General features: G+C 38.1%; 1 protein-coding gene across 2 annotated transcripts; it reads left to right on the top strand.

Annotated features, from left to right (window-relative positions):
• The first annotated feature begins 438 nt into the window (after positions 1 to 438).
• Positions 439 to 16,311, top strand: LOC307126197 (uncharacterized protein). Of its 2 annotated transcripts, none has more exons than XM_079816623.1 (3): positions 439 to 983; positions 3,165 to 3,384; positions 14,871 to 16,311. In XM_079816623.1, exons 1-3 carry the CDS (start codon positions 585 to 587, stop codon positions 15,881 to 15,883), a joined length of 1,632 nt encoding a protein of 543 aa, XP_079672749.1. In that variant the 5' UTR covers positions 439 to 584; the 3' UTR covers positions 15,884 to 16,311. The 2 variants fall into 2 exon arrangements, with proteins under 2 accessions (XP_079672749.1, XP_079672750.1); XM_079816624.1 differs by lacking the exon at positions 439 to 983 and adding an exon at positions 1,386 to 1,772.
• Positions 16,312 to 19,438: the final 3,127 nt, after the last annotated feature.

The raw sequence follows: 19,438 nt of genomic DNA on the forward strand, positions 1-19,438 counted from the left end.
TGTATATGACCATCCAGTGAATATTAGTTTCTGTTCCTCTCAATTACGATTTCGTTTTAACTCCAATGGTGGACGATTTAGTCCAAGATTAACATGGCTTCCAGTTCGACCTCGTCCACATTCGACACGGTGCCATCGAGTGTTAAAACGCGAAAGGCGAAGCTTGAATTTACCGGTGTGTCCGTCTTTGGCTAATGTACTTTCAAGATGGAGAGGGGCAACATGGCGACCCGCATTCGAACCCCTCACCCGTATGTATTTTCAATGGCATATTATAAACTTACGAGAATACTTTATTACTTGAAATAAGTAAATGTATATTAATGAGCACATATATTTTTGAAAGAACTAAGTGTTTTTAGCTAAGAATAAACTAAAAAAGTTACACAGTGTAGCTTTAAATTCACTGGCTGCACCGATGTCAACGAATGACGTCATGCGCGCGCACGTGGAGGGCAGTCGAATTACACCGGGCTCTGCGAGTTGGCTCAGTGCAGACAGACAGAGTAAGTTTTTATTCAGTTGGAGCGGTCGTGAGTCAGTGTGTTTTTCGGTAGTTTTTGTAGTTCAAATTTATTATCGTCATGGTAAATTATTGTGTTTGTGGTGGTTGCACAAACTCCAGCCTGTCAGGACATCGAGTCCACAGGTTTCCTAAGAAGAAAAAGGACAGTGCTATATTCCGTGCCTGGGTGCGTTTCGTGCAGGTGAAGAGACGGGACTTCACTTCTGCATCTGCTTCAAGAAACGCGGTGGTGTGTGGCTTTCACTTTAAACCAGAGGATTATCACCCCGGCGATATGATGGAGTTCAACATGGGATGCCGAAGCAAGAATCAAGTGAGACTCAGAGATGGTGCGGTTCCCTCGGTGCACACCGCACCTTCCAGTGCGCCGCCAGCTTGTGGTTCGGCCGCGGGCGCGAGACATAACGGTCACGGATCAGTCAGAGATGCAGCTCGACGAAAACGTGTACCGAGCACCGTAAGTTGTTTTTTTTCCTCCAACCAAATCAGTCAAAAATGATTTCAACGATGAGACGCGGTGTGATGTGTATAAGTTGTTGTAAAGCACCGCAATGCTAACATTGACAATCTATGTTTTAAACCGTGTAAAAACAGCTTAGTGACTTTGTTTAACACCGCTAATTTATTATCGTAATGCTCCACATGATGTCATAAGACTGCGCCGCGCTCCGGCGTCTGTGTGAGCGGAAATACGCAATCGTCGTGGTAATCTTCTTCCTCACTGGTCAGGGCAACAGGTAAACAAATGGCGCAAACAACGAGCAAGAGTTATTGTAGCGTACCGGGCTGTTATAGTTATTCCCAAAAGCAGCCATATCTGTCGTTTCATTCCTTCCCTGTTGATGGTGAAGTTAGACGGAAATGGATTCAGGCTATCCGGCGGGATGAAGGACCAAACTTTACTATTAAAAAGGGGAGCACTTATGTCTGCAGCAGACACTTCTCATCAGACGACTACGTTTTAGGGATCACTGTTCGCCGCTTGAAACCAGAGACTGTCCCTAGCCTTTTTCCTTGGAACGATTTCAACATTAAAGGACCCTTAATGTCTGTAGGAGTCGAGATAAAGGAAATAGCAAAGAAAGCTTTGAAACTGGACCACAATTATACGACGACGCCGCCCGCAGTAAGAAATTATACGACGACGCCGCCCGCAGTAAGAAATTATACGACGACGCCGCCCGCAGTAAGAAATTATACGACGACGCCGCCCGCAGTAAGAAATTATACGACGACGCCGCCCGCAGTAAGAAATTCCATCTCCTGTAATGTTATGTCTTCATTGTAGAGTGGTGCATTGTCTTTTTCAATCACTAACAGCTTGTCAATATTTACCACAGCTAACTTAAAGGGTTTAAAACCATTAATACCTCATATCGCTGTGCGTAATTCTCTGACTATGTTTTATTGTGGATATATCATTTTTTTATTACTATAATAAAATCACATACATTTAACGCTACATGATCAAATTAAGCAAATTCACTTTTGCAAAATGCCTCCATACATATTGTGAATATATTTTGCTGTAAAATATATAACCATGATGCTAATCAACATTATTTTGTATTATATTTTGTTTCATGTCTATTTATATTTATAATTTATTCATATTCAGTGCTATGCCGCCTCTAAAAAATGTTGTAAACATATATTATTGTTATTATAGATAGTCTTTAAAAATTTTAAATATATAATTTTATAAAAAGTATTATGTTGTATGTTAAAAATTGAATAGTGCACACTGCGTGATGTTTAAACTATTTTGAACTGTAGCCAAAGTCTGGACAAACAAGATATCATCTTGGTCAAGGAAGACATGTCATGTAACACTGATTCTTTATAGCTACTTAATCTGAGATTTATGTAAATAGGCCTAATTGTTAATTTCTCTTGCCCAGGTATGTTTTTCTGATGTGTTGACGCTTGACAGGAACTTCGCTTCTGCAACAATTACGTATTTCCGGTTATTGTGTGGAAGGTCTATATACAACCCATTTGTACAATTTTATGAGAATGTAGTAATGAAATAATTATTTTTGAATGTAACATTATAATGTATATAATATGAATGAGCATAGTTTTATGCATCCACACATGAGTAATTGAAAATGTGCGTCTCATTTCGTTCCGTTTATTGTCAAGCAGTTCATCTTAAACTCGCTGTTTGGTCACTGGCAAGTAATGCTAGAGAAACTGAGATTTTCGAAACCAATTCGGATTCAATTGAATCAAATGCTTCTCAAAATGATTCAGTTTCTAAGCGTTTGAATCACAGCGCGCGGACGACACCTACAGTTCACCAGTGAATGAACAACAACACAAACATGTTTAATGACAACTTTACAAATCAACTTATATGTTTTCATGAAAGTGTTATCTTTTAATTTAATCTACAAATCAGTACATACTGATTTGAATGTTAATAATAAATGTCTAAGTATTAATGGTCTGTATAGTGTGTGTTCCTTTATTCATTTGTAGTGCTATTTTGAGTGTTTCTTTGTCTAATAATTTAAGTCATTAACTCTCACTCTGACTCTTACCAGTGACTGATACTAAACTAGAGATTTAGTGTTGATTTATTTTACTTTATTAATTATTCTCATCTTACACATGACGATGTGTTTTAACTCAGGAAAAACTCCTGAAGCAGCCGAGCTCTACGCGACACCCTATTAAGAAGATGGAATTTATTAAAGAGGAGAGTGTAGACTTGAGGATTGAAGAAGTATTCAGTCTGAAACAGGAAGATACTGAGGAACAAACGAAGATGGCGTGTATTAAAGAGGAGAGTGAAGACATAAAGATTGAAGAAACATTCAGCATGAAACAAGAAGATACTGAGGAACAAACAGGTGGGTTTCATTCTTTCAAGTCTTCTGTCATTCTGCTTCATGCGTCTCTTTATCTATATTTACTTCACGTAACTGTCACAAATTAAATTAGGAAAAATAATAAAAAACATTTACATTACATTTAGTCATTTAGCAGACGCTTTTATCCAAAGCGACTTACTAGTGAGAGCAATAGAAGCAACAGTCAAGGGCAACAATATGCAAGTGCTGTAACACGTCTCAGTTAATCTAGCACAAAACACAGGACAGAACAATTATTATTATTATTTTTTATAAATAAACCAGCAGAAAATAATAGAAAGTTAATTGGTCATGTGCTGCTGGAAAAGATGTGTCTTTAGATGTTTTTTGAAAATGGCTATAGACTCGGCTGCTCGAATTGAGATAGGCAGGTCGTTCCACCAGGTGGGAACGGTCCAGGAAAAGGTCCGTGAGAGTGATTTCATGCCTCTTTGGGATGGCACCATGAGGCGTCGTTCACTTGCTGAACGTAAGCTTCTGGAGGGTGTGTAAGTCTGAATGAGAAACAAAAAGAAATGGCCAAAACAAAATAATTATTTGGTGTAACATTAAATTAGTGTTGTCAAAAGTACCGACATCGATATCAAGTCGGTACTGAAATTTTACATACCTGCAAACTAGTCGCTTTTCGGCGAAATACGTCGTTTTGAATAAAAATATGTCAATGTGTGAATCGTGTAGATTGGATGAGTTTTTCTCTGGGTTTGTTTGGGAGGGGGGGCTGTTTGTGAAGTTGAAGGCATTTGTTAACTTCACAATAATAATTGGAAATGGGCTAATTTCCCATAGACTGGAGTGAGAGACCATAGACGTCTCTCGAGCTGTCATGATCTCTTTTGGCGCTCTGTTGCGTGACATTCACAGATCACTGTAGCGTCTCAGTTCAAACAAACGGCAGATGAACCAATCACCTCCGCTTTACAGCACGAAAGAAATCATGAATGAACACAGGGGATAGTGGCAAAGTCTGCCTGAGAGAGACATTCGTGGAGATATCAAAACAAAGGAACATAACAGCACTGAACTCACAGAAGAAACATACTGGGGTAAAAACTTCATTTTATTTATAACTTTTTATTTATAGAATCGACTAAGGGAGCTGTTTTGCTGAATATTATCACGATTGCAAATGTTACATTGAATGTTGTGGTTCAATAAACAAGTAGCCTCGTTAATATTAAGTTACTTACATTTTAGAGACTATTTTGTTCTATTTCACTGACGAAAATGGTTCCAAAGGAAAGCAACACTGAGCGTGGTGTTTTGTTACTGAATGATTCAGTGTTTTTAATTAATCGTTTGAATGAACAACTCAATGACTCAATCATTAAGACGGTCACTTGCTGCCACCTATTGGTGGTTTAGTTTCATGTTTAAAATATTGCATTTTTTCTTATTTGTATATTCAAATGTTTAAAAGGTAAATAGGTAGATAATATACTATTTCTCTTTACATAAATACTATTTTCTACTTAAAACTATCATTTTGTTATTTTTACTTACCCAAATAATGACTCATCCGCTATTGCACGTGAGGGGAAAAAATAGGTTCCTTCCACTTAAGAGTTTAGCTCTTTTTATTTTAATATATCTCTTTCCATAAATACTATTTTCTACTTTTAAAAAAATATATAGTTATTTTACTAACCCAGTGTTTTGTATGTGAATGCTGTTTCACGTGAATATTACCACAGGAGTGAAGCACAAAGCTTTATTTAGCCTAGGAAATAATGGTCAGATAGCACCTTTTCATTCTGTTTTGCGATCTGGATCTGGTCACTCGATTTTCCGTGAATTTTAACAATAGGCCTAGTCCATTTTATCCCTGTGGACATGGACATCTCGTTTCTTTTCCCAAATCTTCACTCACGTCGCCATTTTCGCAGGGGATTATAAACGTTTCTTCCTTTCGTTTGCTTAAAGGATTAGTTCACTTTTAAATAAACGTTTGCTGATAATTTACTCACCCCCATGTCATCCAAGATGTCCATGTCTTTCTGCAGTCGAAAAGAAAAAAAGAAAAAGAAAGATGGACATCTTGGATGACATGGGGGTGAGTAAAAAAAGTGAACTAATCCTTTAAGCCTATTATAACTATTCACATCCTTTACTGTGGTAAAGTATAAAAAACACTGTGGGACGAATACCTTTTTACTTCAAATTTTATTTAACACAGTTTGTTCTTGTTATTAAACTTGGTAAGGCGTGTAAAGTTTGGTTTATTTGAATAGCGCATTTCACACACACGCCGGTGATTTTAGTTTCGTTTTCTCTGGCAGTGAATAATCAAACATTGCCTAAATGTCTTGACCGAAGTATTTTTCATTGTCAGTTTGTTAATGAATGAACTAATGTTAAATACTGGAGCCTTGTAAAGTGTGTGATTGAACAACAGTCAGAACATATTCAAACAATATCTAGGGCATGTAATTTAGTCCAGATTAAAATATAAAATGCAAGTTTGAAAATGAATAGCCTTAAGTCTTTAAGTATTATGTATTAGGTTATGTGATTACTGGGGAAACGGCTGCATTTCTGCTGTTCCATCAGCGCCCTCTGCTGTCAGAGAATGAATGTGCACTTCAGCGGGTCTCCTCATTCCGCCATGTGCTCGGCTCATGCACGGTCTATTTACATCAGTGCTTGTTCCTCTTTGACGTGTTGTTCATTTTAAACGGTTGATGGGTAAAGTATTCATTCTATAAATCTGAATAATTCGTAATAAATAATTATTCACGGTATTTTGAAGTGCCCACGATAACAATATTGTGCATGTTCATTATTGCGGTATATTGTATTACCGTTTACCGGCACATGTCTAATCAGGAGAAAACATGAAGATGAAGATATTCGAAAGGTGTCTATCCAGCTTGTGTCCCACATTCCTCTTAAAGCGCAGAGCGGTATATGACACATCTTTGCGGGGAAATAGTATGAATCAAATATTTTTCTTACTAATATTTAATTTTCTTATATTCTTGAGGTAACCATTATTTATTGAAAATCGTTTAAATGTTTTATAGGCGGTGTTGTTTCACTGAAAAAAGTGCTAAAATAAACACGCATGCTTATGGATGTTTCAGCCTCAAATGATTAAAAAATGTAGGCTATACATGTATCTGGCATAGACTACAGTATTTAAAATAGCATATATGCATTTGTTACATTCTCAATTTAATTTACAGAGCAATCCCTGCTAAGTTTTTAGTTTAACTAATACTATAGAAGAGGATTAGTGTGTGTCGCACTCACAACAGACTCGCAACGGGGGCGCGGTATCACGATGGAGCGGACGATGATATCGTCCATCGGCACAACCCTAGTGCATACATTTAATAAGGTTAAAATAAAAATGCCATTTATAAAGTAAATAACGTTTAAGATTTAAGTAGCCTATGTAAACGCTGATATAACACTGATGAGAATTTTGCTTCAGAATAAATATATTTACACCACCTTTTTTTATCATTACTTTATTAGCCTAATTGGGTGGGCAGAAAGCTATGCCATAATCAGAAATAATATATTTTTAGCAAAGGAATACTACAACCAAGAAACAAATGTGTACAAAGTTGCACAAGTCAGGATTAGGCTAAAAATGCGTGTTAAACTCACAGCACACGCAGTGATGAAGCGCAGCATTCTGAAACGCTCCGAGACGCCAGTCATGCACTGTAGAGCCCTGCGCAGGACTGTTTTCTTCATCCCGCACCCGCCGAATTTCTGACCATTACTGCCCGCTCCCGCAACGTATGTGTTACACTCCCGCCTTCTCCCGCAATATGTATGTCCACTCCCGCCCGCACCTGCAAAACTCGGAGAATTTATTCCCGCACAATAATAGAGATGCATTGATTTTGTGTCTTCTCCCGTCCCGCAGGGGAAAAAAAACACATATTTGTATTGATATTATTAAAGAGATTCATGGGGTTGTTTGTTTCGTTTCCCTGGCCTGCATGTAAAAAAAAAAAAAAAAAAAAAGACAAATACATTCAAATATAATTTCGTTTTTATCAAAAACTTTGCACATAAAAATAGACTGCTTTGTAAAACAGAAAAACAGATTGAGAAACAAAAAACAGATCCCAATTCGTTGGTCAGTTCCGACGTATGTCGAACGTGACCGACTGAAAGGAAACCTGAGAAAACATGCTTCAACAGAACGTAATGTGAACACAAAATAGCAAACGGACATTTAGAAACAATCCATTTCCACTCACTAAACTTCTATGTATTGTTTGTTAAAAACACCAAACAGTCAACTTGACCTGCAGGGAGTGCTGAGCGTTTTTGGTGAGGTATGATCAAGTAGCTATGTATTTGCCAGCTGCGCAATATGTGGATACATATAACGTTATACCGCATGATTTTGCCTACCAAAACAATTGAGAAACTTCTCCAAATGTCAGACTTTCCTTGCTTAGCTTTTGTGCTGTAAATACCTCGTTTGAGGTTCTTTTCTACATCATCTATTGACATCTTCTCCATCATGTCGTTAGGCAACCTCCCTATCCCGCCGATTCCCGCTGTGTTTTTTTTAGCCGCCCATTCCCGCCCGCAGCAAAATTCAAACCGCCCGCTCCCGCGAGATTTGCGTTGGGTCCCGTGGGACCCGGCGGGACTCAATCCCAATGCAGCCCTCTAATGCACTGCTCGCGTTAACACTGCGCATTGCTTAACTAGTCCATTTCTTTTCTTAACTAGAAGTTAAAGAAAAGTAGACATTTCAAGCTTTCAATACACATATTTCTCATGTCTGTGAGGCAAGTAGTCTTCTGAGTTTGGTTTATTTATGAGACGCACTCCAGCTCATGTGCAATGCATGTGATGCTATTACTCTATTTGCTTGTTATTTATTAAATCCAATTGGCTGATGAAACCTTGATTAAAATTAAGATACAATTTATACAAAACGAAATTCATTTTAAAGAAGGGCTTCATACAAAACAAAACTTAATATTAAACAAAATATAATAACCACCAAAATAATTCCTGACCCACTCGCATCTTTTCACTTTTCATAATCAGATGATATTTAAACATAAATATTAAACAAAATACATTGTTTAATGGCTACAACAAGTAGGCCTATAGTAGGGTACAGTACAGAATGTCATGTCTGAGCGGGATTTGAGCGAGCGTTGTTTTACCAGTGAACGGTTCATGAGCGCGCGCCTGCATAGAGCGGATTATTGAGCTGAGCGTCACACCCATTCGCTTCGCTCATAACAATCTTGTTCTCAGAACGCCCACGTATTAAAAAATGGTCGGGTTTAAATCGGGCTCGGGCTCATGATTACAGTTAATGGGCCGGGCCGGGCTTGGACACATCGTGCACAGGCTCGGGTAGGGTCGGGCTTGATTTTTTTGAGCCCGATCTAAGCTCTACTCTGTGCTATTGAGACACCATGAAAATGAACTAAAATGTGCTTAGCCTAGGTACCACTTGTATTACACGATGGGTTCAAATGTACTATAAGTGGTAACAAATTTTTTTTTAATACAGAGATATGTTAAAAGCACATCTTATTTCATATTCATGATGTCTCAAAATAGTTTTCAAAATAGATATTCTTAAGATTAGCTTAAGAAGTAGGCTAATACTTAAGAAGAATTTTTGGTATATTTACTACAAAATTAGTGTGTGAAAATAGAGCATTGTAAGTACCTTATGGAAGTGTAGCCTACTTTTCTTTTCTTTTTTTAAATGGGTAGTTTTGAAATAGCCATCAGCTGTTTAATTTATGTCTTGTCATATTAGGTCAAGAATAATGATCTGCTTTTCAGTTGTCAGAGTCAGTCTTGCCAATCAGTTTTTTTTTATTTGACAGATAGGCTAGCTAAGAATACACAATAATTATATTTTAATTATTAATTATAGCTTTAAAGGTGTGAAGATAGCATAAACAGGAAATTTACATGTTTGAGAATAGCTTAGAAGTTAGGCTAAAGGGAGAAGAAGCATACTTGAGTTAACTTAAAGGCCCACTGAAATCAAAATAATTTTTTTTAGTATGATTATGTTAGCTTTAAGGTTATGAATAAGCTGGTGTGTTCCAAAACAATGATAAAATTTGCATTTAGGAGATATAAGCATTCAAAACTTAGTCTCTCACTTCTGTTAAAATGAATCACACATTTTGATGACGTCATCGCAGACTTCACCTTCTCATCACACCTTCTCATCAAATCTTCTGTCCAATCAAATGCGCTCTAGAATCTGAAGTCCCGCCCCCTGCTTTATAAATAGACCCTGAACTGTGTCTGAAAACGGTCAGTTGTTCACGCATTTACTATTTTCTGCATGGTGAACGGCACATAGTGCACTATATATGCGATAGGAAACTATTCAGACGGTGTTAATATGCTTTCAGTTGAGGCGAATTAAGTCTGGGTTCACGATAGTTTAATGCGCACGCTGCAGCGCACACACATAGTCTAGACCAGAGCCGTTGACTACAGACACGAGATTCCAGCGCGGATGATATGCGCGAGTCGGCGCACACAAGAAAACATATCGGACCCATTTAAATTCTGCACAGAATACTGTATTTCAAGAGATATGGAAGAGATTATGATGATAAACGGTTAGATTCGGAGGAAACTGGCTTTAACAAACAGAAAGGCTAGTCAAACTGTGGTATTAACAAAATGCTATTGGCTGTTTCAAAAAAAGGGGAGGAGCTGCTAACAGCTGTAGCCGTTTTAGGGGAAATTACGTCAACACATTGAATAATGCTTCGCGTTCCAAGGCACTTCAGTGGGCCTTTAAGTTAACTTGCTCTCTAACCTCAAGGCTATTAATTGTAATACAATCACATTCATCATTCATGATTTATTGCAGGACATTGTGAGGAAACTACTGAAAAAAATCCTAAAGCAGAAGCAGATAGTGAAGAGGAGAGGATGAGAAGTTGAGAGTTGTTTGCCTCACTGGATGCAGATTTTCAGATGGGCAGTTACACTGAGGAGTTAGATAAAAATAATAATAATAATAATATATTAGATCATAGCTTCTGTCTTCAAGAATCTGTAACAATGGAATGAGCAGAATGAGGGCAGGGTGATGTGGAAGATGATGTGGAGGATGAGGATGTCAGGGATGCTACCTATGTCCCGGAGGATAATTAATTAATAATAATAATTAGTTACATTTATATAGCGCTTTTCTAGGCACTCAAAGCGCTTTACATATATAGAAGGGGGAATCTCCTCAACCACCACCAATGTGCAGCATCCAACTGGATGATGCGACGGCAGCCATATTGCGCCAATACGCCCACCACACACCAGCTGATTGGTGGAGAGGAGATAGAGTGATGAAGCCAATCTGTATATATATGGGGATGATTAGGAGGCCATGATGGAGAGGGGCCAATGGGCAAATTTGGCCAGGATGCCGGGGTTACACCCCTACTCTTTATCGAAGGACATCCTGGGATTTTTAATGACCACAGAGAGTCAGGACCTCGGTTTAACGTCTCATCCGAAGGACGGTGCTTGTTACAGTATAGTGTCCCAATCACTATACTGGGGTGTTAGGACCCACACAGACTACAGGGTGAGCACCCCCTGCTGGCCTCACTAACACCTCTACCAGCAGCTACCTGGTTTTCCCAGTTGGTCTCCCATCCAGGTACTAACCAGGCTCAGCCCTGCTTAGCTTCAGTGGGAAACCAGTCTTGGGCTGCAGGGTGATATGGCTGCTGGCTATATGAGGGATGAGGGCGATAATGATGAAGATAGTGAGGATGTCAATAGCAGCCAGTGAACAAAGACAAAGTAAGATTCCACAGATGGGGAAGCCTTGTGGTCCAATGTGTAAGAAGAAATGCATTCAAAAAATAACTGAGGATCAAAGGAGACCGATATTTACAGCATATTGGAACATGTCCTACAGTGAGAAAAAGAGCTTTATTTCCCACATGGTTTCACAGTACCAGACCATGCGCCACACCTCAGCTGTTCCTAGCAGACGAACCAGGTCTCTCAAGTACCATCTGAATGATGACCTTGGCCAGCAACAGGAAGCCTGTAAAACTAAATTTTAAACAACTTTGTGCTATCATACAAAAAAACGATGGACTGATAGTCACTGTCATTGGAAATACATTGTCATTGGAAAATCTCCTCAAGTCTAACACCACCACAAGAACGCAGAGGAAGGCACACTCCCATAAAAAAAATTGACATGGCTCCAATATTTGAACACATTGAATCATTGAATCCCACTTCCAGCCATTACAGACGTGAGCATGCCCCACATAGGAGGTACCTGCCAAGTGATGTCAGCATTCAGTTGATGTTCAAAGATTACAAGGAAAAAGAGGCTCTCAAATGTTCCTATGAAACGTATAGGAAGGCTGTGAAGGAGAGGAACATTAGCTTCACTAAGCTGGGTGAAGAGAAGTGTGACAATTACTTGAGGCAAGATGTCCACGTCAGAGCAGAACGTGGCATTCAGGAATGTCACTCCTGTCAAAAGTGGGAGGAGCACAAGAGGAGAGTAGAGAGAGGAAGGCGTCACTACAGGTTGGATGCAGAAAGGGAAGAGCTTATTGACCTCAATTCGCAGTGTTGACCGCCAGAAAGTCATCATGCTGCCCCGAATGCCTGGGGTAAAGACTGCAGTCTTTACCAAACGCATCTCAGCCTTTCATGAAACCTTCGCCGGTGTGGGGAAAAAGTCATCTTCCAAGAAGAATAGCATTTCAGTGATATGGCACGAAGGCATTGCTGGAAGGAAGGCAGAGGAGGTGGCATCTGCTTTTGTCACAGCACTTAATGAGGAGCGGGATGTAAAGCATGTAATTTACTGGGTTGATAATTGCACTGCTCAGAACAAAAACTGGTGCCTCCTTACATCCTTAGTCTGTGTGGTGAATGACCCGATGTCCCCGCTTGAGGATATAACTTCAAAATGCTTCGAACTGGGGCACACCTTCATGAGCGCAGACAGTTTCCACCATGGGGTGGAGAAAGAAATGAGGAAGCGGCCTGGAGTAGCTGTCCTGGATTTTGAACGTCATTGCCTTCTCCAACTCTGGGAAAGTCAATGTGGTGGAGATGAAGAGTACCAACATCTTGGCATGGAGGGCTGGCCACTACTGACCTAGGGATCTGATCAAGACGCAGCCACACAGACAGGACATTGACATAGAGCATGTTCTCTTCTGTCTTGTCGCGCTTGGATTGTTTAAAAGCATTTACATGAATAAGACCGTGATCATATAATGTAACGCAGGGCAAAAATGGCTATAAAAACGGTCGCTGCATTAATTGTGTCAAATATTTTTAATGCGTTAAACTGAAAAAAAGAATCGACCGCCTTAATGCGTTAATTTGCCCAGCACTAAAAGGAATCCTTTTATTTTAAATATTTAAAAATGTTTGTGTGCTGCTGCGCCCCTGTGTGTGTGTGTAATAAGCAAAGTGCACCCACCTATAGGCACATATTACAAATGCGCCCTCTAAATAAGAAATACTGCGCTTTTGACTTTAGACCAGGTTTTTGTTGATCAATAACGCAGTCGTTTTCAGTAGCCTCAAAATAGCAACACGCCAACAATGCACCTGAACACACCTCGTTTTCAGACCACCACACCCATAGGCGAACAGATGGCCGTGAGTGCATTTGCTATTTAAACAATGTGGCGCAGGACATGAAAATGATAACTGCGTCAGGCTGAAACGAGCAAAACACACTATGATAGGGCCAAACATCTAATTTCATCACTACGTTGTACAGACATTACAGGTCAAACCCCTCTGATGTTCGATTTATCTAAATGAACTACATATTTTATAAACACCTGGGGCCTCGTGTATAAAACTTTACGTAATGTAGTGTATGTAAGCACAAAAGCTGGATTCTGCGTATGCACACCGGTTTTCAGATTTATAAAATCATGCGAATGCCAGAACCTGCGCAAAATTATATTCATAAAACCCAGTCAGGGTTTTTTTTTTATGGGATTGTGCATACATGCATCTCCTCCCCGATATAACCATATATGGCGCTCACAACACCTAGTTTTACTATGCATAACATCATCTGTATATAATTTCCATGCAAAATCCCATCCATGTGATACCATGTTTAACGGTACAAGACATTAGGAAAATATGAGACGCAAACTATATGCCGTCACATTACATTGCTAAAAATCATTCAGCGTCTTAGCCTTGTTTTAGAATAAATCAATCAAAATGGTATAAAATACATATTAGAGAGAGTTTTCAGAGAGTCATTCTCAATATTTTCCACTGGCCAAATAGTATTTTAAATTGCTTTTAAACAAATCAAATGTATGCCGTTTTCCCTACAAGGTAAACATAGTTGTATTTTAGGATGATTATATATTTTTAATGGAAACAATTAGGCCTTATTTTTGTAAATAATTGCCTGACAGCGTGTCACTAACACAACATTTGAAAAATAGAATGTGCATAGCCTATTTTACCATTTCCTTCTAATTCTCTTCATCTAATATTATGAAAAATATCATTGTATTTGATCACAAAAAATGGTTATTATGCAAGCTTGACTAACGTGACCTGCCAGAACTAACGCTATGCTTGATTTTTACACCCTTGTTGTAAGGGAAACGCACCCCAGGATTACAGACATAAAACCTTGCATTTAATTAAACGGACCAAAGCACCACACATTATAAATAACTATGAACAATTTTTATTAATCTAATAAAACTAACTCAGCTTTTGATAGGCTACAGAACATCAAAACGGTTTGGCCGCAGCAGCGGAGTCTAAAAAACAATGTTAAAACATGACCAATAACACACAATAACAGTTAAACCCTGTGATAACATTTCTTGGCTGTCTTGTTTAGTATGTGCAGGAAGAAAAGTTTTTTCTTTAAACGAAAGCTTACTTTGACCCAGCAGAACGGATCAGAGATGTCACCTCAACCTAGAGATGCCAGATTTGTGCCCGTTGTATATCAATAATTTTGTATGTTTGTTTCAACTTGCAAAGGCCAATTCTTTCAAAAATTTTTTCAGTAACAACTGGGAAATTTGTCCCAAAATCAGACTTGCCTTGTGTTGTTTTTGTATCGTAAAAACCCACTTTAATAATTTCTGAACATTTGTTGTCTTCATTATTCTTGTTAAATCCCAGCACCTGTGGTAAATTTTTGACCTCCCTGCTCCTGCAAGATTTGAGTTTGGACCTGCGGTATCCCAATCCAGTGCTCTACTGTGTGTTTTTATAAGGGGTTTAATAACTGCCAGCTTGAAAGTTTTTGGGACGTGTCCTAAATAAAGCTCAGAATAAACAATATTGACAAGAGGTTCTGAGTTTATAGGTTACTCCTTTATCAGTTGTTTAGTGGGTATAGAATCTAGCATACATGTTGATTTAATGCTGTACACGTTTAAATGTTTTCATGTCTTTGTGCAATTAAACTGGTGCTAACTTGTTTTTGTTTCTTTTCACTCTAGACCTGATGGCACTGAAAGAGGAGAATCAAGAACTGAATGAAATGGAGGAGAAATGTCATGATTTCATGACTGAAGAAAAATCCTTTAGTTTACAGACTCATAAAACAGAAAATAGAAACCTTGAAGTCCATATGAGAGTTTGCACTGGAGACAGACCGTTCACATGCTCTCAGTGTGGAAAGAGTTTTAAACAGAAAAAAGAGCTTAAAACTCACATGAGAATTCACACTGGGGAAAAGCCGTTCATGTGCCCTCAGTGTGGAAAAAGTTTTACACAGAAAAACAGCCTTGATGCCCACATGAGAATTCACACTGGACAGACCCCTTATACCTGCAAACAGTGTGGGAAGAGTTTCTCACTAAAAGGAAATCTTAAAACTCACATGAGAATTCACACTGGAGAAAAGCCGTTCATGTGTCCTCAGTGTGGAAAAGGTTTTACGCAGAAAAACAACCTTGAAATCCACTTGAGAAGTCACACTGGAGAGAGTCCTTATACCTGCAAACAGTGTGGCAAGAGCTTCTCACGAAAAGTAGGTTTTATGACTCACATGACAATTCACACTGGAGAGAAGCCGTTCATATGTCAGTGTGGAAAAGGTTTCAGATATAAAGAAACCCTTGATAACCACATGAAGATTCACTCAGGAGAGAACTGTTTTATATGTCATCAGTGTGAAATTAGTTTTACAGACATGAAACGCCTTAGGAATCATGTAAAACTTCACACCGGAGAGAAGCCTTTCATGTGCCATGACTGTGGAAAGAGTTTCCCAAACAGAACAAACCTTAATAATCACATGAAAGTTCACACGGGAGAGAAGCCGTTCACCTGCCCTCAGTGTGGAAAGAGCTTCACGAGGAAAGGAAACCTTAAGATTCACATGAGAGTTCACACTGGAGAGAAGCCTTACAAGTGTCTTCAGTGTGAGAAGAGTTTCACATGTCACATAAACCTGAAACGGCATTTCCAAACTCATTCTGAAAAGAAATTGACATTTTCCTTCATGTGACAAGAGGTTCAGAAAAAGGAACAATTTCAACAATCATCTGCACATTCACTCTGGATAAAGACATTATGAAAAGTCATGTAAATTCGAGACCCTGTTAGTGTTCTTTGTTAAAGAGTATCCATACAAAAAAAAAAGTATACAAGCGTGCTTCTTTAAACTAATAATAAGAGAGGATACTCTTAGTTTACTTTTGATTTTTTTCCAGAGCTGTATTCCTGAGAAGTACATTAAGAGACCACTTAACATTGAGAAATCAATGTTAAGTATTCTCAATTTTTCCAGAGCTGTATATGTAAAAAAATTACACTTTATGCTTGTTTTAAGTATGCTTGATTTATACAGTCAGAAAAGTCTTAAGTATATTTGGCCTATACATCAATCTTTTGATTGAGATATACTGAAAAGTATAATAAAGTATTCTGAGTATACTTGGTTTGTATTTGTGTTTACTCTTTTGATTGAGTAGCATATTAAAGGATAAGTTCACTTTAAAATTAAAATTTCCTGATAATTTACTCACCCCCATCTCATCACGTCGGAAAGGTCGCCTAAGGGGGCGTATGTGGAAATACCGACCCAGTGTTAAAACAAATGTGCAAAGACTAAAACGCCCTTTACAAAAATAAAGGTAAAACAACGTGTCGAACTTTTTTAAATTTACAGGGGAACATGAGAGTTTTTACGTCACTGGGTCGTGACCTTTCCGATGTGATGACGTCATGCGCCGTGAAGAAGAACAACACCGAAGTCGCGCATTTGGGGTTAAAAAGTATATACATTTATTTTAGAAAATGGTCGATGGTTTCGCTAGATAAGACCCTATTCCTCGTTTGGGATCTTGCACAGCCTCTGAAGCCCTTCGAAACTGCATTGATCGATTTGGACCTTCAACCTGTTGGTTGCAATTGAAAACCATTTATGTGGAGAAAATCCTGTAATGTTTTCCTCAACATTTTTTTATTTCTTTTCAACTGAAGAAAGACGAATATCTTGGATGAGATGGGGTGAGTAAATTATCAGGAAATTTTTATTTTTAAGTGTACTAATCCTTTAAATACTTTTTTCACAGTTTTACATACAGTCCTATAAACTTGCCATTGTTTGAAAATATTGATTTATAAAGAAAACATAAAAAACGAGTTTTTGTGTAGTTCACTGGTAGTGTACATAGGAATTTACTTAAAATCTGCTTAACTCTTTCTCCGCCATTAACATAATTTTCTGTCATTTATGACACATTTCCCTGCCGACAAACTTTGATGCAGTGTGTATTCTGACACCTTATATATATCACACCCACTAACAGGTGCTGTGATGAAGAGATATTCAGTGTTATTCACTTAACCTGTCAGTGATGTTATGCCAGATCGTTGTATATAATCTGACAAAAATAGTACAAAGGGTGTGACTGTGTAAAAAAACGCACTCTGCCAAACTAGGGGTGTCCCTGACTAAGGATTTTTCATAGTCGAATCAGAATGGTCATGTCTCGCCTATAGTAAAATCGTGTGTGGGGAGGGGAATAAACATTCGTAAAACGAAGCCACAGAACATCACACGAAGATGGAAGAAAATGTATAAAAACATTTTGGATTAATAAACCTAAAAACAAAAATATAGCTGCAAGCAGCAATAAGATGGCCCCGGTATCTTATCCGGTATCCGGGGCCAAAGCGCAAATAAGATGAAAAGACATGCCAACGTGGTTGAGAGTGTCAGACCAACTGCAACAGTGAGCAATTATACAGTTTTAGATGATTTTAGACAAAATGGCTAAAATATCATATACGGAGTCACTAATAATATGATTTAATGGTTTATCACTTTTGACCAATAGGTGGCACAGTTACGAAATTGATGTGGTGTGGTCAGAATAAGGTAACTATGACACAAAAATTTGGTGTCAATATGTCAAAGCATTGCAGAGATACAGCCTCAACTTTGTCTCCTGTAAATTAAAACAGTTTCATCTATCGACGAGAAATCCATTATCTTTTGAAAATGATACGATTCGATTTTGGTGAAAATTGGATAAACGGTCTAGGAAGAGTTTGAAAAAGTAGGTTTTAAGCAAATAACAAGATGGAGGACAGGAGGTTTGGCCAAATATGTCAAAATTTATATCTATGTTCCCGGCACGACCCAAGGAATATATTATGATCAGTTTCATTACAATAGGCTAATTTAATCAAAAGTTATTAGCAAATGTATATATACATACATACATACATAAGGATTAAAGTGTGCCCTCAGATAAATGAATAAATAAATAGATCCAGTAAAGGTCCTGTGGTAGAACTAGCTCAACCAGACTGAATAGCTCCGACCACGTATACTTAAGTTTTTTTTGTTGTTGTTTTTTTTATGTAAACTGAAGTGTTGAGGTAAACTATAGGCTGATACACATCACGGCCGTATGGCCGTAGCCAGCTATGAGGTCACAGAGGATCTGGACCTCTGTATTTTTCAGAGATGTATAATAAATGTTGTGAAATAATTGAATAATTGACAAATTTTTCTGAGTGTTGAAAGAAGGGCATTTGGTACAGAACTCTGTTCCACGTTAACATATCCTGTTTCAACATCATTGTTGATCCATGCCACTATTGGTGTGAGCTGAGTAGCCCTGTTCTGCCATATGAAAAAGAAAAAATAATTATGTACATATAGGGGGTAGTATTTCTGAGCATTCTAAACATTAACTAAAAAGTAAAATCAGGTCTTTGAGATGTTGCATAGTTGGTCCATTTTTCCCAGCACAAAGCAAATTGTTCCATTTTATGATTTACAAATGCTGTTATCTTCGCAATTTTATAGACGTCCATTGTAATTTAGAGTTGGGCTTTCCAGGTAAAGCTCTTTTTAACAGCCACCAGGAGTATATTCATTAAATACGTATCTCTTTTTAACCAGTCTTGAAGTATGTATCCAAAATATAAGGTTTGAAGGGGAGGATTCTGAAATCCACTGCTGCTTCAATATACATATATAAATCCTAAATAAATTTATAATCAAAACCTTAATCGATATTTAACCTCCTACATATTAAGAGGATTTAAATGATTTCTTTCTCCTTTTGACTGAATGATATGCTTTTATTTATATTTTATATTATATTTTATTCCTTTTATATTATTTCATTTTACTGAAACACTAAATAATAAAGATGAATATTGCTTATACTTCTCTCCGAGGAGAAGACGACGTTACCTGTATGTTGTGGAGAACTATTTTGTTTTCAGTTGACGCTCCAATCTTGGAGAAACTGTGTACCTGTGTATGTGCATAGTGTTGGGTGGACTTGTTTTCTGGGCAAGCTGGCGCCTGCTCCAGACCTGGAAGGTCACTACGTGCAGGCCTAATTCTGGGGTGAAAGCGTCAACAAGTGATCTATGGAGACGTGCATCTGATTAACTGACAATGGGCCTCATTCATGAAACTTTCGTAAATATACGAGCTATTTGCGCGTAAAATGGACCTTTACGAAAACTTTCCTCCAGATTTACAAACGCTTCGTAAAGCTCAAATTTGGTAGTTAAACGTGTGTATGTTAAT

Source organism: Gobio gobio, assembly GCF_949357685.1.
Source record: "Gobio gobio genome assembly, chromosome: 5".
Classification (NCBI taxonomy): Eukaryota; Metazoa; Chordata; class Actinopteri; order Cypriniformes; family Gobionidae; genus Gobio; species Gobio gobio.